This window comes from Poeciliopsis prolifica, unplaced genomic scaffold (genome assembly GCF_027474105.1).
Source record: "Poeciliopsis prolifica strain line A6 unplaced genomic scaffold, Auburn_PproV2 SCAFFOLD099, whole genome shotgun sequence".
NCBI lineage: Eukaryota > Metazoa > Chordata > Actinopteri > Cyprinodontiformes > Poeciliidae > Poeciliopsis > Poeciliopsis prolifica.
The window spans coordinates 639,419-661,662 of record NW_026562474.1 but is presented as its reverse complement, the minus strand read 5'-3'; the positions used below and the strand labels follow the sequence as shown (position 1 = coordinate 661,662).

The following is a 22,244-nucleotide window of genomic DNA, read 5'->3' as shown; positions in this document are numbered from 1 at the left end:
TCCTAATTTAGCTTCAGATTGGTTTATGATTCTAAGCAAAGGGATTGAATAGTTTTGGAATACACCGTAGAGACAAGCAGTATTGCTTATTTTATTATTCAGTTCTCAATATGAGAAGTATCTTGTTGAATATTTTGTCGAGTTTTAACAAGTTAGGTCAATTTATTACACTAACTGCCTATTTTAAAAACATGCATAATAATGTGAATACGAAGGCCAGTTGTCTGCATTCCATCTTATAGTATTTAATCATCAAAACAAGCAGGCTTCACTGTTTCATGAAGACCTCCACTCATAAAAACAATTCAATAAACACCATCATTCTGTACACTTTGTTCACTCATTCAAGTTTCCTGTTTCCACCACTTTTATTGGTTTCCATAAAAACTGCTCATTTATGCATTATTTTTCAATCACACATTCATTCGTACATGCACTCACTGCCACCTTTACAATTACATTTGACTTTCTTTAACCGTCAGTTTAGCTACCCTTATCCACATAAAGGATATTGCTTTACAGTTTATTAATTATGAATCAAAAAGATCTTATTTATTTATATTTTTAACTAAGCAGACTAAACCAGAGTCACACTGTAACTCAGAGTTTAGCTAAGGTTTTTCTTCCAATAAAACCAGTTTGACACATCATAAAAGTTTACTCTTTGAATAAAGAACTGCGCGTATAAATTCAAACCTTTTTGACCTGTATTATTTAAAATTTTAGAATGATTTAGATAAATCGTAATGGAGACAAAAGTAACTGCAGAGGTTGGGACACAATTGACTTTAGCCATCATATCCTGAACCAAACCGGTGTGGAGGGGCGTGGCACATGGCGCGGCTCTGGTTTAGTTGGCTTCTTTCTCTAAACTCATAAACTCTGTCTGTCAAACTTTGATCATCAGTAAACAAATAAAATAAAATAAAATAAAATAAAATAAAAAAGGTGAATGTAAATTAGACAAGTTACCAAAACAAACAAGTCCAGTTTGCTAAACCCCCAATGACCTTAACTCATCGTCCAATCAGAGAGCTTGACTTTCAATACTGACTCCATGAGGAACCAATGAGATTCAATAAGGCTCATCATGCTAATAGATTATTGCTTCCTGTATAAAAATGTATTTCAATAATCATTTCATTCATTTGTGTTTCTGAGGGTAAACATTAAAATCACAATACTGTCATATGAATAAACAACAACAAATAACCCTAATACAAACAAGATATGGCAGTCCCTCTAACACTAGTCTGTTGCTATGTAAAAAAAAAAACTAAACAAAAAGGTTCACGTCTCGACTGTAACGGGTAATACACTGTAATCTGTCTCAAGTAAAAGCGAGGCAGTGCTGTCTCCCTGTGCACTGGCTGATTCAGCAAAATGACACTAAAACGTGATGCTTTCAGGATGGAATGAGGTGTGGGAAAAATTATCTGCTTGGAACAAACTGATTTCATTGTGGAGATGCACCGAGAAATCTGCCCGTGAATGGAACCGAATAGAACTGAATAGAACTGAATGGGACTGAATGGAAATGGCTGATTTTCAGCAGGTCAAGTGATCAGTTGGTCGACTGGTTGCAAACTCAAAGTTCCAATTTTTATATAGACAATTAGTGAATAGACCTTCTAAAAGCTCCCAGGTTGTCATTAACAACTTCCACAACCTTTGGTGTGGAAGTTGTTAATGAGAGAAGATGACTAAGTTTCAGATCTTGTGAAATGTTTTAATGTGAAATCATAAAACTGCTTTTAATTAAAGGAAATCACAACTTTGAGGTTTTGAGTATGTCACTCTTTCACCTGTTTCCCATGTTGGTACTTGTTTGTGTTATATCAACTTTTTCAGATACAAAAAAGTGCAATCTGACTCAGGAAGTCAAGTCACTCCTGACTTTGGGAAGTTCTATCAAACTGGTAAAAAAAAACAAAAAAACATATGGTTCATGCAAGATACTAGATTTCTCAGGAAATTTTAGAGTTAATTCCAACCATGTTAATAAGAAAGTAAAACCCTGTTTTACAACTACTGGTCTCCCTCACACAGCATGATGTTGCATTTGCCACTTGTACCATAAGTACTGATCGCCCATGTCAGCAAAACATAATAAATATAGTTCTTAAAGAGGAATTGGAAAAGTCTACAATCAGTAGAAAGTCAGATGTAGGAAACAGACCATAAATCTCTGATTGGTGCATCTCTACTGGAAAAAGTGTTTTTTTCAAGCTTGTGTGTCATTGATGTTTTAGTAATACTGTTTCTTTAAAATCTTAGAGGGGTGAAATGATTGTGCATGGCTAAATGATGTTTGCATACGATGCAAAAGGAGCTCAAAGTTGAGAAAACGTATTTTACCAAGCATAAAACAGCACCTGCTTGGTATGGAACAATAGTCCAAAGCAGTTTGGCTTCTTCTTCTTTTTTTTTTTAAGAAAATGGGGTTGACACCTTTTCAACAAGTGAAAAACGAAACTGAAAAACACAATAAATATAACTGTGACACTATGCATGTGTGTGGGTTAATATTAACATTAATATTAAGTCAGATGTGCTACTTGGTTTAACAAGGGCAAAAGGAACAATGTCCACTCCTACAACAAACAAAACCCTAGAAATAAGATGAATTCCTATGTACAAACACAATAACTTGAGTAAGAATCTTAAAAAGTCAGATGACTTCTTTCACTGGAATGACTTGGGCATCTGAAAGCAAACGCTGCACAACCACTGCACCCCTAAAAGGTTTAGTACTAAATCCACCTGCATGTCATCACAGTGTCCTTATCTTGGTCTAGCTCATTATTGTGTGAATGTCTCCCATCAACATAGCAACAGACAAAACAATAATAATGTAAACAAAACATCAAACGTTAATGGATCATTTGAAATCAATACACAGTCAGAATGATAAGGTTCTACACATTAAAACATATCTGCTGTGAGTTGTGTGTAACTGTGTTCTGTGTATCAGGTTGTTTTGTGTAATTTGGTTGCAGAGAAACTTCAGCTCCACTCCGGCTGCTCGTCCTCTTTCCCGTCAGAAACCCAGCAGCACTGCAGCGCAAGATTTAAGGGGATAGTTCAGCAATTTCTAAGACAGGCAAGAATTTAATCTTTTATTTGCAATAAATAACTTGTCTTAATTTAGTAAAAATCCAGATTAGTTGATTTTGGAAACCTGCAGCTAGTCCGAGAGAGGTTAAGACCAAAATATGAGCTTTTATGTCGGTCGTTTTTAATTTGGATGGTTGCTCACACAAAGTCAAGTGACTATTTACACACAAAAAAGAAGGTAGGAGGGAGAGGGCCACCAATGATCTTCCCGTGGAAACAAACCGTAACCTGCGGAAATATGTGCAACACGTTTAAATAAACATGATTTTATTATTTTCGAGATGAATTACTTTTGCATTAAGCACGAAATGTTTTCCATTTTCAGAGCATGCTTGGTCTCCGTTTCTTGTATAATCGGTTTGTGTGTAAATAAATACTCAATGCAAACAACACATAAAGGCTCATAAGATTAACCTGTTTTCAGCCTCCAGGGCCAACTACCTAATTCATACTTGAATTACCTGTCTATAGTATTTTAACAGAATTCAACTATCCCTTTAACCGTCTGCTGCCATCAGTACTTCTCGTCTCCCTTTGAGCAGGGTGGGGAAGGGAAAGAAGAAAGAGGCAAGAGAAGAGGAAGGGAATCTTTGGCATTGAGGAGAGGAGACAGTTTAACTCTGAGACTTGTCCTCCAGCAGATAGTGGGTCTTTCTGTGAAGCTGTGGGATGGGTAGGGGGTACGGGTTAGTGAGGGAGGGGAGCCAGCACCTTTGACTGACATGTGACTAAAGCGATGGAAGCAGAATCAAAACAAAACAAACAAAATAAAGAGAAAGGAATGAGTTGAGTGAATGACTGATGACTAAACCTCCCATAAAGCCACAAAATGACCCACTATCCACTTCACCCTGCTGGCACAAGGCTCTGTGTGTGTGTATATGTATGTGTGTGTGACAATGAGCATGCATGTGTGTGTATACAGTCACTATGATCCAGTAAAGACCTGTCCATTAGTCCAATCTTAAAAAGGGGAGGAGCTCAACAAGTTCCCCTCCTCTTCTCCCTTCATTCCCAATCGAAACCTCTAGCCAGATGAACCAGAAAGAGATGAAAAGCAAGAAAGGAAGAGGAGGAGCAGGAGGAGTGCTGACTACTGATCTCCCTTCCTGGCGAAGCGTGCCGTTTGGAGAGTTTGGCCAAGTCCAGTCAGAACCATGCATTGACAAAGAGTTCAGGGCGTGTTCGCTTTTTTAACGTTACAGTCTGTCTGTGTGTCTGCCTGTCTCTGGCTTCTACAGGTGGAGAGGCGCCATGTCCGGGTCATGTGACCTCTCGCTGCTGTCCCATTGGTAGAGTGGCCTAGTGGGCGTGGCCTAGTGGGTCTCTTTGAGGGCTTTGAGGAGAGGGGGGTTCTGGGTAATGATATGATCCTAGAGAGAGGACGACAACAACAACATCAACAAAAAAAACAACTAAACAAAAAAAACAAAAACAAACAAAAAACCAAACAACAATAAGAAGCAACAACAAAAACAACGTCTGGTTGGGTGCTAGGTGGGTGGAGCGTGCAGCAAGACAGAGAGAGTGGAGGTGCGCCGAGACATGGGACAAAACCAGAGCATCAAAAGCGACAGCTCACACACAATATATGGTTTTATTCTTTTTAATGAATGATTTTCTCGTCGCAGAGCAGCTGAATTTGTACCCAGATTAGATTACACTCCGGTGGAATGACTGCTATTTAGTCATTAGCAGTCATCAGCAAACTTCTGAAGACCTTTGGTTGTACTTAGAGAAAAGAGGGGTGAATACTTTTGCAATAGGGCAATAACAATTCCTCAAATGATTCGAGTAAGTTTGATTAAAATTCCTTGAGGAAAATAATCTGGCTCGAAACTTTGTTAAATATTTTTTACTATTTAACACATCATATTCCAGCCGAGTGATTATTTGACTAGTGCAATGTTCTGACTTCCGCCAATACATTGTTGATGAATGATGAATGCTAAGTGCTAGCAGCATAGCATCCAATTTTCAAGTTTGATTCGGGGTATCTGGAGAGATTTCGGATTTTATTGGAATATGACAGCTTTTCTATTTTTACAAGTGGCGCAAAAAAACTGAACACAGCAGGCGGCCGTGCTGTAGTTGATGCCTGGTCTCAATAAATGTGTTTGGGAGCGCACAGTGACGGTACATAAATGGTAGCTGTTTCTGAGTGTGACGAAGGAGCCAAATCCAGGTGCGCACAAAGACACAAAAGCCATAAATGTCTGGGCAAAGTGTGTGTTCATCTGTTCCATCTGTGTGAGACTGCTGCTTTACTATTAAATCCAATATGATTTTAGATTTTTGTAGAATTTAGTTATTACAAATTAATTTTCTAAAGGACAGAAAAGTAATTGTTAAGAATGGACAATTATGAAAATTCGGGCCATTATTGATATCCAATACTACTGTTATGGTAATACTTGATACTTTTTTTTCAGCAATTCTTTAAATTCAATCACTCCACTAAATCGTCAGAATAATCAATAAATTACTCAATTACTAAAAATAATCATTCACAACAAACCTATTTTTCCCACTGCACTTTTCAGTTTATTTGCACAAACTGTTTGGAATCATGTAAAAAGTTGCTAAGTTAGAAACAGTGGGGTGACTATTGTTAACCGCACAAGTCAACTCTTACAGCAGAGCAAAAGCAAACTGATTTTCTGACCTTTCCAGAGGTAGATAATATCAGTTTCAAATACACTGACAGATTGCTGACCTCCAAAAGTTAAAAAAATGTGGTTCTGATTTATTGATGCACCAACAAATCAGATTAGACGAATCCATCTCATTGTGATTGTGATAGTATACTAATATATTTGTTGGCACCTCCCCAATAGAAAAACCCCAGAAAAAAATTACAAATACATTCATTAATTTTGGTTGAGGTATTGTTTTCTAAAACATGTTTAAAATATATGTACTATATATTGCTCATAGTGGTCCAAATCATTGGATGATGTTAACTTGTAACTTTGGTCTGGTGGTTCAGTTTGTTTTCAAACAGAGAAAACTCCTAACGAACCAAAACCTGTCACTACAAACCAGGTGAAGATGTTGAGTCAGATGAGTGAATGGGCGGGAGAACCAAATATAAATACAGCATATATTTCTGCATTTTATGCTCAGAGTGAGTATAAAATGCAGAAAATTTTGTCATATCAATTTGCCAGTACTACTTCTTTCCAAATGATCTGAACAGGAACTGAACAAATTTGAAAATACATCTTCAAAGTTGCATGGAGCTTTATGCTTTACAAAAAAGAAGCATCTTCATCGTTTATTAGTCTGTTTATGCTACCAAGGAATTCATCTATTATAATGCAGTGTCATTATAGGGCTTTTATTGAACAGGGTGGAGCACCTTTATATGAAGTGTGGGCAATGGTGAGGGATCTATGATGCTTGCCAACATGGGATTTTCTTTTGCTCCCTACAGAATGAATTAAAGCTCAAATCCTCTGAATTACTCAATATGAGAAAAGATTCATTTATTTTTCTACAAATTCCACAGAAGGTGTCAACAAATTTGCATTTGCCAGTCCCCATGATTAGCTTTTTTGTTTGGTTTTTACTGTATTGTGATGTTTCTGCTGCGCTGTAGAAACTTTCATTTACGTAGACCATGCTGAAGGAAAACATGCAGAAAGGAAAAAGAGGTGCTTATGCACTGACGCATGCAAATTAACACACATCTACATGCAAATACACAGCATACAAACACACACAGACACCACCCAGAGGTGGTGCATGATGGGGAGATTATCAAAGAGGTCCAAAGGAGTGTGAAGGTGAAAGGTGAAACCAGCCCGGGGTCAAAAAGACTGACAGAGAGGGACAGTATCTCCACACCTGGCTCTGGGTGTGTGTGTATGTGTGTGTCAGTGTGTTCGTGTTACACGAAATAGATTTCGACAGAACGTTAGTCTGCTCATCTTAGCGCATACTGGCAGTGGAATCCACGCTAGGTAGTGTGTGCGTACTCACACTGCGTGCTTGGGTCTGTGTCTGTCGTCAGTTTGACGTAGTTGCTAGGAAACAGGCCTTCCCTCCCGTTAAGTTCTCCTTTCCACCAATCACAGTCGTCCTTGTTGAGCACGTTGATCACCTGGCCCTTCTGGAAGGCCAGCTCGTCATCGTTCTGGGCCACGTAGTCATACATGCCGATCACCTGACATAGAGCTTCACGAAGACAGAAAAGATGCACCAGACATCAACATTTTCTATTTAACACAAAACCTCAAACCAAAAATGACTTAGAAAACAGACTAACCCATTTCTTGAAGCATTTCTTTCCTTTTATCTGCCCAGACTCACCTTTATTTTTATTGACTTCTATCCTAGCCCAGGTATCTGAAACCTGCGGTTCTTTGTACCTTCCACAACGACTACAGGTTCTTTTCAGGTTTCACCAACTCAATTGTAAGATATTTCAAGACCTTTTTAATACCATTACTAATGAAATTTAAGACCTGTATCATCATAAAAATGTACAAATGTCAATTGGCCATAAATTTTTATTTAACCATGATTGACATAAAAAAAAAAAAACTACCTAAGGTACATTAGCAGCTAGGTAGCTGTATCCTCAACCACCTATGAGGAGTGAGGTTCACAACAACAGATGTAAATGTGTGATGTACATACCTGTGCTGGCAGGAGCCAGTTTAGGAGGTGTGGGCTCAGTGGGAGTGGTCTTGCTGGTGCTGGGACTCAGAAGCTTCACATAATTGGCTGGGAACCAACCAATCTGCCGCTTTTTCCCCCGAGCCTTCGTCATGAGAAACAGAGAACGACAGCAGATATCAGCTCAACACCAACACTAAGCAGTTAATTTTGAACATCCTTCAGAGCAACTTACTCAAACCACTGCACTTTAATGTTTTTCACCCACAATACTTTTTCTTGATCAAAGCATACCAAACTGACTGTAAAACCAAATTATCAAACTGTGATTATTGTGTACCTTTACATAAGGTTTTGTCGGTTTCAAATGTAAAACTCTGAATTTGATTAATTTCTTAAGGCCTTATTAAGACAGTTATGAATTAAATTTAAGACCTGAATCACATCAGAAATGTACAAAAGAAACAGCCTTAAACACCGTAGTGCCAAGCTTTTTGGCACAGAATGAATATAGCATTGTTGGATTGGCGACCGAAGTAATCCAATGGTGAAAATGAACATCCTCCTGTCAATACATTTGCACTTAAACCATGATAGATGCAAAAAACTAAAAAAAAAGCTAAAAAACAAAAAGCTAGCTACCTCGCTTGCATATTTTTAGCTAGCTAGCTAGTTTTTCCTTCTCCTTCCATTTCCACTGTAGAAACCAGAACAAATGTTGAAGATACCAGCAGCTTCAACATTGTTGACGCAATGAAGAAGCCAATTAAAAACAACTCAAACAATTGCCCGAAAACACACATGAGAAAAATAAAAAAACTATAGAATATGATCTTTAAATATATTTAAAGATCTGTGAATAACATATTTAAGGCTATCTTGCCTTATTTTAATTAACTTAAGACATTTTAAAGCCTTGATCTAAAATACATCAATCTAAGACCTGTAATGAACGTATTCAAGACCAACTTCAATTTCTTTTAAAATCAATCTAATACATTTAAGGCCTAACTGCTAGATGCATGAATAATTTTTAAGAGTGTGTGGACATTTTGTAGTAATTTTGATTAAAAAAATTAAAGGAACTGGCCAATGTTTGTAAATACAGAGATAAGAACAAATGCAGATTTTTAAAAAATTCATAAAAATATTTTCTGCAATATTTGCATTGAAATTCCACAGGGAATGACACAAATATCACTAGGGTGGAAACTGTGTGCTTTGTAAAAGCAATGAACCATCTGCTTATGTTTATCTTTATTTTAAATCTTAAAAATTGAAATAAAATGTCAAAAAGTAGATATTTGCCTAAAAAGTTACCTTTTCACAATAAGTCATATGGCCTTACTTTAATGAATTTAAGATATTTTATGGCCTTAATTTTAGATAAATGAATTGAGACTTTTAAGGATGTCCGGGCACCATGTATACAGCTGTATGTTTATGTTAACCATGTTAAGACAAACATTTGTCCAGTTTGGACAGTGATGGTGTACCTGCAGCTCGCCCTCCCACCAGCCCCCGGGATTCTTCTTCCTGATGAGGATGAGCTGTCCCGGTGCTAATGTCAGCTGCTCTGCGCCCGTTGCAGTGTAAGCAGCGATCACCTGAGCGATCTCTAAAAGAGGGAAAAGGAAGGAAGAAGATGGGATTTTGTTTACCTTTAAGAATATTACAGTTTGACTAAAAGCAGAAATAAGCACTCTGCAAATGCTCTAATTTAAATGATTAAAAGATGTGAAACAAATTATAATATTAAGTGGACACCAGCAGAGGACAAATGACACCGATAGATTGGATTTAATTTAGTAATCTAAGCCAAGTCTGTTTTATTAGAACAGAGTCCAGTTATGAATAATAATAATAATAATAATAATAATAATAATAAAAAAGCTCACCTGGTTTCTTCCCCAGACTTCCCGTCTTCCCTGCTGGTCCCAGGGACTGAAAAAGGGAAATCAACGACAATTAAAAATAATAAATATATAAAATAAAATCCTGCAAATACTCCCAAATTATAATTTTGGCCTAGACTAAATAATCTGAAACAAAGGTTTCAACCTCTGACACTGAGTCACGTGGTTTGACGTAGTTGGAAGGAAAGACTCCAGTCTTTCCCCCCACCATGCCTGTCCACCAATCCCCTTCTTTCCTGGTCACCACAACGATGTCTCCTTGCTGGAAACTAAGGTCCCCCTGTTCACTGCTCTCATAGGTGTACATGGCCACATATTCTGGAGAAAAGCAGCAGGAAAAAGTCACCACTCTCTCTAGAGAAAGTCAGGAAATGGTAAATGTTTTTTATCAGGTTACCTTCTCCAGATTCAGAAGGTTTTGCTGGAGAGGATGAGGGTCGTTTCCCATTGGGCGGACTCTCTGATATTCCAGCTTCACTAGGGGACATGAGGGGAAACAAAACAAAATGATTCAAAATGTGTAAACATTTGAATGTAAAATAATTTCTACATAAGGAATGGGATGTTATCATCTTGACAAGCTGATTTCCAAAGATCCATCACAGTTTTCCATATTTCAGCAAACACTTCCAGATCTGACAAAAACAAAATGCGGCCGGATTCAGTCTGGTTAAGGTGGCGTTCACTCAACATCTTCTGTCTTTAACAACTTTTTAAAACTGCGACAAAAAATCTGAAGGTCCTCTGTGATTTTGACCACTTACAATTCACACTCCTGACCACTTGGTGCAGAAGTGCAAAGTACTCTTCACTTGGAGAAATGTTCCTCGATTTCAAAACACTGGCTGAAGTGGCTCTTCTAATTCCAGTCTCCATTGTTGCAGCACAGTGCAGATACAGCGTTCAAATCAACATCAAAAAAACCTTGAGATGTTTGATTAAACACAAGTTGCCACACGATTCAGGTCCATGTGGAAGTTGTGAGACTGTGTTCAGGCCACAGCAGGTCGTTCATGATTTAGTATCATTTAATTCGATTACTTTAATGTCTAGTTTCTGGGGCCACCTGTATGAATGTTCTTCATGTGTGAATGCATAATGTGGTAAAAACAGATTATGATGGGATTTCTTTGTTGTTTTTTTTAAACAAAAAAAAAAGTATAACCTTGGAGTACAACATGAATTTTAGATAAAGATTCCCCTTTTTTGGACATCACTGAATTGGATCAAACATTATTTCATTGTCATCGATATATTGCCAATCTGAGAGGACTGTGATGTGACAGGCTCCTCTAAACTTACTTAGTGTTTTTGCTGCGGACTGCAGCAGCAGCAGCGGCAGCAGAGGGAATCGCCATGTTGGCCGAGATGAGCTTGACGTAACTTTTGGGGAACCAGCCTCTTTGTCCGTTCTGAAGCTCACCCAGCCACCACATGTCCTGCTGCTCCAACACCGTTATGATCTGCATCAAAAACAGTGTTACCACTTTCAGACCAACAACTTCATACACAAGTCCATAGTTCATTTCATTTTTTATTTCATTCATTCAATGAATATGAATACTTCATGTTACAAAACAAAAAGAAATATTATGATTTTCACATTTCTTTTAAAAGCAGAAAGAGGTTCAGACTGTTTTAGCTCACTGCCAAGGTTAAACTGACCCTTTTAACTGAAATGTATCATCGTTCATCTGAATCTTAGTTTCTTCTAAGTTGTATTTGCTTTTTCTTTGTATAAACCTGTTCTAAATATCGTTTGGTTAATCTATTTATGTTTTAGAGGTACTGCTCCACACTTCCACATAATACATCAGATATGGAACTCAGTGAATTATGCAGAGGATAGAAGGCATTTTTGTTTACTAATTCATTAACCTTCATTGTGTTGATGCATGTCACCCTGCAGATATTTTTTCATTGCAAGACGCAAATTTCACTCCATCACTGTCACAGCGCTAAAGTTCCACACAACATTGCTTAAAATTTTCTGCTGTGCGCCTGTGCCGTGTGAAGGAAAGGGAGAGATATGTTGCTGCACACTGGCTTCTGAGGGGTGCGAAGTTTAAGATGTAGGTGATAAATTTTTGTGATTGGCAATAAGAGAGAGTGATCGGCAATCACCGATCACAAACGTTTTCACAGAAATCGGCTGATTATGATCATATGATCAATCGGGCACCACTGATGTATAGCATTTTAATATTTTCTCCTGAATAAAATAAGATTGTAATTCACAAATAAGATACACTTAAGAAATTTAGAAAGTATACTAATATTGTTAACATAAATAAGAAAAAGTAGAGGTCCAATGATCAATACTTGTGGTACTCTTAACGAATATTCTGTACAGTAGATTTTCTGCTGTCTTCTACAAACTTTTTTCTGTCCTTCAGATAACTAGTTATTGTGAACACGGGATTGAACAGCGACCACTAGATGGACTGCTACCTCATTTTTGTTGAAGTTGAGGTGGTTGTCCTTCTTGGCTCTCCAAGGATACAAGGCCTGGGCCTGAAGTCCCTCCACCTTCTCCCCCTAAAAAGAAAACAGAAAAAAGGTTCGATGTGAGATTGCAACATATTACAATTATCTGTCTTTGCATAGCGACTGACTTATTTCTCACACCTGTCCTAGTACAGGAGAAGGTGAGGAGCCTGTCGTCATTGTGGCAGGCGTGAAGGCGGAGCGTTGCCGTAACTGTGCCGATGGAACGCTGAGAGAGGGATTCTGATTGGCTGAGGAGGTAGGCCAGGCGTCCCATCCCTCACTGTCCGACTGGCTCGCTGTGCTGGATGGCCAACTGACACAAAGGAATCGCATGATCGGGCTACAGCGGAAAACTATCAGCATATATAGGAATCGGGAAGTAGCATGAGTCTGACTTACGTGGTGCTGAAGTCGGCCCAGTTGCTGTTAGCAGAAGATGTTGAGGTGGAGGTGTGTCCGGAGGCTGAAGGGGGAGTGGCCCTTGGCTGCTGGGTCGACGGGGGTGTGGCCGAAGACGGAGGCCGCAAGCTGATTGGTGCTTCACTTTCAGGTATCCGCTCTGCATAATTAGCTGGGAACCAACCGGTTCTGCCTCTCAGCTCACCCCCCAGCCACCCAGGCTCCCCAGTTTGAGACTCATCCACCTATCAGAACACAGAGGCAACATTACAAAAAGGTCTACTGACACAGAGATAGCTCTAAATCCCACTGTCAACTTTTCACAGGGACAAGGAACAACAAAAACAAAGCTTTGCCAGAGAGACCATCTGTCACAGTGATCAAAGTTATTAAATACTTGAAAAATGGATGGGAAAAAGTCAGGCGCAGTAAATATTCCACCAGATTTTCATTATATTCAGCAACTTTCTTGACCAAATTACAATGAAATAGTTGTTCGGCAACTATTTCTTGTATTAGCAGAATTAGGAGGATGCTGTGTTTCTAGACAAAACTCTTAAGAGTGTTTTCACACCTGACAGTCTGGTGGACTCGGCTGGATTGGGAACCAAATCTGTAACGTTTGCTACATTTTCAGCTGATGCGGTTCACATTCACTGAGCTGTCAAACAATCCAGACTAATTGAGTGCCACCTATGGGGGCGCTGCACCAAGAACTTGTGAAGGAAGCCTCAGGAAAAACTCAGAAGACATGAACACAACTTCCTTCTTCACAAAATAAAAATAAAAATGGAGTAGTGTCAGATTTTAGCAGTTGCAGTTTCTGCAATTTTTCTTTCTAGCATTTGGCTCTTGGTTCCATTTACCCAGAATGCCCTGCACTACAGTGAGTTTCCTGCTTAAAAGGAGCTTCCAGTCTGTTTGGCGTTCTCACATGCATTTGAACCGCACCAGAGTTCGCTTTAATCAAACCGAGACCGAGAATTTTAGGGTGGACCAGTTTGCTTTTTTTGGTCCTCTCTTCAGTTACACATTCACACCTCCCCAGACAAAACCAGACAAACTAGAATTGGATTAAAGCAGACTAAATGTGGCTGGTGTGAATCCACCCTTAATAACAAGAGGGCCTGCAGGCACTCTGGCTTAGCTGTAACTCAGGTTCACAGTTGAAGAGAAGAAATAATAAAACATCTTCAGTTCAGCTTCTCAGAGCAGAATTCCAGTAAGCAGATTTTTTCTCATTTACCGAATCAGACTTGCATTTAATGGCCTGTTTATAAAGTGATCCCACATCTCTGAGTGTACCACCAGGTTTTTGCAAATTGCTGCTGGCTAGTCTGAAGGAGCTGAGTGGGAGAGCTGTGAGGAAGGGCTGCTCTGTCAGATTGAAGCTCCTTAGAAGGTTGGAAACAGCAACTTTTCTCAAACATGAGTGGAAGAATTAAGGTAACACTCCAGGTTCATTTTTGATGAGAGAATAATATAACATGATGCAAAACTCAGAAAAGTAAATTTTACACGATACTGCCCCTTTAAAAAAGACACAACCGTATTTATTAAAACACAAACACATAACTACAAGTTCTTTTAGTTGTGGAGTGCTCCATGTATAAAGGATGCTCACACAGGTTATGAAAATTCAAGAGGTCTGGCAGCATTTTGGCTGCCTATGAAAAGTATTCACCCCTTTGAATATTTTCTTTCTTTTTCTTAGTTGTACAGATCATTTACGGTTAACAAAATTTCACTTTTATGACAAAAAATGATTGAATTACCAAAAGAATGTTGTAAACCTTTTAGTCTTAAAAAAAAAAGAAAAGCCAAATTCAATTGATTTTGATTGATTTGTCAAAGAAATCAAACGCTTAAATATTCAATACTTTTCACAGGCGCTAGACATCTATCTGTGATGACTTTGTGAAAAGCAAAGTCAATTACACTCATCCACTGGTAAATGGAAAAACATCTAGATGACATGAGATGAACCGATGGCAGCAAGCGTTTTCTTTTGTTTTTGGCTTGTGATTGGTGGAAGCACATAACATTGCACTGGGCGGGGCTGGGGGGACGAGGGGCAAGGACTTACCCATTCCCCCTTCACCTTCAGTTTGCACAGCGGAGGAGAGAGGAAAAAGTTAATACAAGCAACCCGTCTTTCACACACAAGCACACCGCAGGAGGAAGCCCAAGAAACTGAAACAGAACACGTGTCGAAAGCACTCTCTAAAGCTTCTTGCTGAGGTAAATGGGTTAAAGTACGCACCATGATGATATCACCAGGCTGAATGCTGATCTCATCGTGACTACGAGCATCAAATGGATAAAGAGCCCTGTAGTAGACCACCTTCACTGCCTGTTGCTGTTTTTGTTGCTCGAAGCCACTGGCAGAAGCTTTCTGGTCAAACAGACTTGGGACAGGAGCCTTGTCTACTGTAGAGAGATCAGAGAACGAGAAATATAACAAACTAAGGCTGCTTGTGACCAAAAAAACAATACACATAATGCACCATGCTGAAGGTGACACTGTTTAAGTCTATGGACATAGACCAAGACAGGTGTCACTTCTCAGAACAAGATACATAAAAGCCCACTAGGCCTTTTTCAAGCTCAGCTGGGCAAAGACAAAGAAGACTACTACTCTTCTGTTTTATGGTCAAATGAAAATAAATATGATTGTTTCCAATGTTTTGTTTAATGCAAAAAACACTAAACAAGCAAGTTGATGGGAGTATTTTTCAGCCAATGCAGCTAAAAATATAATCAAAGTAGTATAAAGTAAGACTACTACGTAAGACTACATAAAGCTTTTTCATCATTAGGCAGAGATACTTGGTCTTGAGAAAAACGGTGTAACAGTCAGATTTGTAGGCGTTTTTGCACTCATTCCAACCTTTTCTGATCTTCCCACGTCTCCATAGGATTGAGATGTTTTGGCAATGGCCACACCAAAACATTGGCTTTGCGGTCATTAAGCCACTTTGTCTTTGTGCTCAGGGTTATTGCCCATTTGGAAGACCAATCCGTACCAGAGATTTTACTTGATGCTGCCACCCTCATGCTTGAGTTAGGATGGTACGAGTATCCTGGTTTTTTCTCCAAATGCAAAGCTGCTCATTATTGCCAAACAGTTCCACTTCAGCTTCATCAGACCACAGTAAATATCTCCAAAAATGAAGATCTTTGAGCCAGAGTCCATCTGCAAATTGCAATCTGCCTTTTTATGTTTCTTTTGGAGAGATGACTTCTTCTTTGCTGAGTGGCCTTTCAGGTTATGTCAGTACAGGTCATGTTTCACTGTGAATGTGTTGGACAGTGATCCAGGGTTGGGAGCCACTGAGTTAACCCGTCATACAGTAAGCCATGAGATCATCATCTGGGTTTTCCTTTATTGTTTGAAGAGTCTGTCATCAAATCTGTATACGAACTTCTAAATTTGAAGACATTAATACATTTCTAACATTCTGAGGGAGCAAACAGTTTATGGAAACAGAGGGAGCTAGAGGCCTTCCTCTGATACAGATTATATCAATGGATTGGTCCAAATGGTTTTCCACTTGGATCCGCTTCCTTTGAGGATGTCTCCAACTGGCACTCACGGAGAGTGTCTGTAAACAGAACTGTGACGATAATGATAATAACAATAATAATAATAATAATAGTAGTAATGGATTGAAAAGAATTCAAATAATTGACCTTTTTTCTTTACAATGCGATCAGCTTTATTGGAAGTGGATGGAAAACAGTGCACTTCTAGACAAAACCAGAAACCTCAAAACAGAAAGAAGTGCTGGCACTTGTGTCGACACATTAAGGTGCTCCGATGGAGGTTATGTTTCTTCAAATTATAAAAAAATGTGCAATAATTTAAAGCTGGGACTAAATTTAAACGTCAGTCTCATTTCCCAGTAATTCTTAAGGAGAGACAGTTTTAACTTCAGACAGAAATAAAGATGAAAGCATCTTTTTGTTCAGTGTATGTAAAAGTCTGGTTTCAACTGGATGAACCACTTCCCACTTGATTCCAATTGCATATTGGAATCAAGATCCCAGTCAGCAGCAGCTGTAACCCACCTGCTGAAGCCCAGGGGTCGGATGGCTGGCTGAACAGCTTGTTCAGTTTCTCCTGCATGTCCTTCTTTCCTCTGCTCTCCACATCCTTCTCTTCCACTGAGCCAGCCCCTTTACTGCCCTCGTCTTCCTCCTCCATCCCTCTTCTCTTCCTGTCCTCTTCCTCCTGAGTCACTCTGTTTAGCCAGGCGTGCGAGGCAGACACGGAGGCGGGGCTAGGAACTTTAGGGGCAGAGCTTCCTGTTTCTCCCCGCCAGGCCATTCCTTCCTTTGACGATGACCTGGATGTTGGCAAGAATAAGGTGCAAAGAAGGTCAGATTATTTACCCCCCAAAAAAACATTAAAACGCCAACATTTAGTATTTCTTCCCATCTCACCCGCCCTCCTGCAGCTCGGCAGACTTCCTTTCAATTGCCGTTTGCATGTAAGATTGAGAGAGTGACTGAGCGCCTCCCTCCAACTCCTTCTGCTTCTGCCTCTGCTGCCGGCTGTGGATCTCCCGCAGTTCCTGCAAAGCATCGTGGCGTACAGAAAAGGAACAGCGATGAGGGCGAAGTGGGGTCAGAGGGTCGGTGGCTACGGGTTACAGTCCACAACTAAACAACACCAGCAGCGGCAGCACATTTTGCATTAGTCGGGTGATCAAGACAAGCTCCGCCCCCTTCCAATAAAAGGAGCAGCACGTTTTGACATGCTTCCAACAAAAGGAAACAAAGAATCGATATAAAAAATTATTGTTTATTTTTTTTCAATAAATGTTATTAAAAACAAAATCGCAACCGTTTTATACATTTCAGTCTTCTAGCAATGTATGTTTTGTTGTCTATACATAGTGAGGTGGAGCGTTTCCACTGTCTTTCTAAAATGCTATAATTTTTTTTGTCCAAACCTGTTGAAATTTTAGATTCATCTGCATTTGATTCATTCCTTGTGATGTCTTTTAGTGGTGAAAAAATATGGTAGAGGAGTTTCAGAAAAATTGTAACTGCAGAAATCTTTTCTTGATCTCCTTTCTCATTTTTTTCCAACTATTCCAGTGAGAATAAGCATTTCATCAATTCATAACTTGATAAATTAAAATTAGTCAACAAAATGGTAATTGTTAAACTAACATTTTTTGGAGGGTAATTTTGCTTACAGAGACATCATAATCCATTTGGTTTAATTAGTGATTTAATTTCCTCTTTGGGTCAAAAGCAATTTGAATTTAAATTGAATGTAATGCAGTTGTGTGTGGCTTTTACTTCCGTTTCATTTATTGTTTCGTTGTGTTGATTCTTGGATATTTGAAATAACTTTCAGTTCTAGTGTTAGTGTTTACAAAATCAGTCTTTATTGGTCTTCAAGAGGGCAAACTTGAATCATTATTCCATTATCATATCATTTGAGAATGGACTCAAAACAACTTTATTATTGATCACAATAATTACTGGGAACATTTGTTATCCAGAAAAATTTGTTTGTTGTCTAGCAAAATTTGGTATACAGTAATAGTGATCTTTAAAAAATAAAAAGACAAAGTATATTTTCAGATATCGGTTCGTTTTTTACAACTTCAGTGCTTCATACAATCAGCTTTCCTAAATCTGTAATTTAACAAAAATTGGAAAAAGTTCAGATTTATTTTTTTTTACTGGAATGGGTACTGCTGCTACCAATCCCAAAGCAATGTGGCTGCTGAAGGCGGAGCTTGCACAAAGGACTCTCTTGTGTTGACATACTGGGTTAAAAGGAGTGAATGAATAAAGGAAGGCTAACAGAGGGTGGAAAGGGGATGAGTGCGCTGAGATAAACACGGGCAGTCCTGTGCACCCATGACAACCATCTGTGCCGTTAGAAACCACTCTGTTGCTTAAAACAATGCAATGTGGATTCCGTGTTCCAGCCAATCGCCCGACGTGAGGAGGACACTTGAAGGGGCAATCAAACCAATATAAGAGAAGAGATAGATGACTTTGAGGAGACAGAAAAGTCCAAACAACTTAGAACAGGAAGGGAAAGAGACGCTGGGGAATAGACACACACACACACACAGCCATTCGCTCACATTAAACCTGTTTATTTTTAAACCTAACACAACTCTCCCAGCTTCCCATCAGGTTGAAACCATGATAGTTAAGGGGGGACAACAGTGACGTGCGGGAAAGTAACCTTGCATAGCAAAGAACGCCATAAAAATGTCATTCGATACTGAATGAGAAAAAATGTGATAGGTAGAGATGAACTGAGACACAATCGAACAATTTTCAGCTTGGCAGACCAGCGCAGGCTTCAACAACAACACAACAGTAAGAAAATTTTTATGACGCAAATAATTGTTATAGTTAGCAATTTTCAGTATGAGGCTTTTAAGATTTCTATGTTAGCATGCCGCTTTGTCATTCTGGTTAACACAGGACACTTTAACAGGTTTTGCTCATTCCACTCTGCTGCTGTTTTTTTTTGAGCGCTCCGTTCTTCTTTAAATCTGTTTAGAGATTTGAAAAACATCTGTCATTATTTGAGAGATGTTTTTTTTTCTACCTCTTCTGGGGCTTCAAGCTTTGGGATGATAATCAGCTGCTTCCAGTTGTAAAAGCGTCTTGTTGCCACAGTTATCCATCATAACAACTGCCTCAAAACTACTCAAAAACAGATGGAATAATAGTCCAAACACGCAATGCCTCAATTTGAAAAATAATAAAACTTATGAACAAAAATTGACAAAAAATACAAATCAGAACTACAGTATCCGAGCTACTCCAATCCTAAATAATATACAAGAGCGAAGTGAGCTGCAGCAAACCTTAGGATGTTGCAGGATAGGTTCTATTTCTACTTCTAGTTACCTGATATGTAAAATAAGTGTTTTAGTAATATTAACAGACATTTCTACATCTCAGGCTTAAATTAGGACTTATGTTATCTTGGGGAGTTGATACTGAATGAGAAAATATCTGTATCGGAAACTATGTAAAAATGTCTGGTATCTTCATTGTTAACTACAAGAACAAAACTAGTTAACTGAATAAGCAGATAGCTAAATAACACAATGTGAGGGAAAGACAAAGAATTTTAAAAAACAAATAAAAGCAATCAGATATAGAAAGAGATCAAAGAGAGGACAGAAAGAGAAAAAGGGTGATTATTAGGAGAGGATGGGTTGTTTCATGGACCTTTATAGCAAAGGCTAACTGACAAACTCTGACGGCTGATATTAATTCCTGCAGTTGTCCCTGCTCCTGGTGCTGAAACATACACACACGCACAAAAGGCAATACACACAAACACAGAAAATAAATCTCTCAGCGATTCAATAATTTTGTTCATAATTTGGTGATTAAGTGAATGAAAGTAAACTTTTTTGTCAGTTTGTTACTAAAGTGTTCACAAAGTGTTCTTTGTGAACACTTTAGTATTAGCAACCAATAAGTTAAAAATACTCCTGTTATATAAAGTGTTTAATATTAGACATATGAAAGGCAAAAAGACTTTTAAGGGTTTAAAATTCCTTCAACCACAATTGTTCATATTTGCCTTCAAAGTCTTAATTTATTTCAAATGGCAGCTGTTTTTTAAAGCTATGATGGTGACTCATTTAAAGGAGGACGTTTGTGATTCACTGTGATGAGCAACACATATTAATAAAGGTTGCTTTAATCAGTGTTATGCAAACAAGCAAGATGCCGGCACTGCTTATTTTATTTTGTGCTACAATGCTGCTCATATTCTAAAACTAATTTTTATATAAAAAGAAGTTTCTTTTAAAACAAAGTAAAAATTAGTGAAAAAATATGTTTTCACTAGTGTGCCTCAAAATCTTATACACATCCAAGTTTGTTCCATTCAGCTCTAGTTCAAGATTATTTGATGTTCAATTAACAGTAATGAACAGTGCTATCTAAAAACATTAGCTGTGCCAATCCTGAAGCATTAATCAAACATTAGTTCTGCTAATATTAAAGAAATAACTGTAATTGTAGTTCTGAAAAATAAATTTGCTTTAATGGAAACACACCAATTTCAAAAAACAAACACTAAAAACATTAGTTGTTTGATGAAAAACGTTTTTATACTTGGATGAGGTGCTTTTCCGGCTGTATCCAACATGATAGAAGTGGTAGAAGGATGATGGCATGGCATGTCTTTTTTTTTTTTTTTAACGACGAACTGGGTGAACAAACTTATTCAAGTATTTAATATTTTATGAAAACACCCCAATTACAAAACTGTGTTTCTTCGATATTAGTGGACTACTGACAAAGTTTTGCACACATTTATAACACAAACCCAGCTAGTGCTGTGTACATAGGTTAATCTCAGCCATCAACACACAAAAAGCCTTTCAGCGTTCTGATTCTTGGTTGTTAAAATCAAAAATAGGTTAGTGACCTGGTAAATGTCCAACTCAAACACAAAAAACTGACCTTAGTGGTCAGCTGATGAGCACCAGCAGAACTCCAGTTACATAACCACTAAGTCCATCCCAACTGCAGTACCACCCCATTCCAGCTGTGGCAGTGTGCTCTACCTGTCTCCCTTTCTCTTGGCGGTGGAGCTGGCGTCGCAGGGCTTCTATCCTGGCACAGTGGTTGGCATAGAACTCACACAGACACTGGCATGGGAGCAAAAGGCCAGTGTGGGAGGTAAATGAAAGGAGTAGAAAATATAGGAGGGATTTAATAAGTGGGTTGAACAAATGATATCAGGGAGAAAATGAATGGGAGGAATGCAGGTTGAGGAAGCAGAAACAAAATAAAAGCAAGCCAGGAGCAAAAATAAAAACAACAAACAAACAGGTACAGAAGCAGAGCAGATGTAGAGTCCCAGTCGTTATAGAGGCACAGCAGTGACCAAGGAAGATTTAGGGAGTTATGGCAGTATGGAGGGGAGGGTAGAGGGAAGTAAAGTCAAATATTGTTCGCACCTCAGTGGTGTTTGTCTCGCTTACTGTAAAGAACTACACAACTGGGACGTGCTTTGAGCGGCCAGGAACTGCTTTATTACTTTCTGTTCTATTTCTACTGAAGCTGCTGTTATGTTGGCTTCGCTACATAAATCTTGAGCCACGTTGATTAGATTAGTTGTTAGAAAATTAGTTTATTATTGTCTCTATGGTAGCTGCTCTTCTGCCTTCCTCCAGGTCCTGAGTGTTCCCATCTGCTTCTGGCTATGACACACAACAAGATTGAGTCTGCACTCTCTGACCTTTCCCAGGGACCTAGATAAGATAAAATAAAGACTAACTGGCTCTGAAGTATCAAGGTGTGTTAGAGCTTTTGAAGACCAAAAAAAAAAAAAAAAAAAAATTGCCCCCTTCCAAAAAATCAAAGTTTGAGATTAACCTGAGCAAGTTTCTTGAAAAAATTGGGAGATTTCTGAGCTCCAAAAGTTGAAAATTTGCTAAAATTTAGCAAAGTTTTAAGATCTTTGAAATTCAGAAAATTTTCGACTTGCGGAAATTCTGAACTAGAAATCTCCCCCTTTTTTTGGAAATTCACTCTTTCTTTTTGTGGCCTTTGAGAACTTTCCATGTTTTTTTTAGATACATTTTGAGATTAATTTAAAAATTTCAAGAAGTCTTCATACTGAACAAAACTAATCTTTTGCTGGTCAACTCTTCAGTGCCCATAAACTTCTTCATGAATGAT

The 22,244-nt window shown here is 38.5% G+C and overlaps 1 protein-coding gene across 4 annotated transcripts in view; it reads right to left on the bottom strand.

Moving 5' to 3' along the window:
- Nucleotides 1-22,244, bottom strand: part of itsn1 (intersectin 1 (SH3 domain protein)) — a 55,692-nt gene that overhangs the window by 13,329 nt on the left and 20,119 nt on the right. Inside the window, exons 18-32 of one of the 4 annotated variants that reach the window (XM_055023367.1) lie at nt 16,992-17,122; nt 16,617-16,894; nt 14,809-14,975; nt 14,632-14,646; nt 12,546-12,790; nt 12,285-12,459; nt 12,108-12,194; nt 10,959-11,119; nt 10,054-10,133; nt 9,802-9,974; nt 9,639-9,684; nt 9,237-9,358; nt 7,762-7,885; nt 7,102-7,296; nt 227-4,490 (exon numbers count right to left, since the gene is read on the bottom strand). In XM_055023367.1, coding sequence (XP_054879342.1) covers nt 4,489-4,490; nt 7,102-7,296; nt 7,762-7,885; nt 9,237-9,358; nt 9,639-9,684; nt 9,802-9,974; nt 10,054-10,133; nt 10,959-11,119; nt 12,108-12,194; nt 12,285-12,459; nt 12,546-12,790; nt 14,632-14,646; nt 14,809-14,975; nt 16,617-16,894; nt 16,992-17,122 — 2,001 coding nt within the window. In that variant the 3' untranslated portion in view covers nt 227-4,488. Of the gene's footprint in view, nt 1-226; nt 4,491-7,101; nt 7,297-7,761; nt 7,886-9,236; nt 9,359-9,638; nt 9,685-9,801; nt 9,975-10,053; nt 10,134-10,958; nt 11,120-12,107; nt 12,195-12,284; nt 12,460-12,545; nt 12,791-14,631; nt 14,647-14,808; nt 14,976-16,616; nt 16,895-16,991; nt 17,123-22,244 lie in introns of those variants that run through there. The other 3 variants (XM_055023364.1, XM_055023365.1, XM_055023366.1) reach the window with 3 other exon arrangements.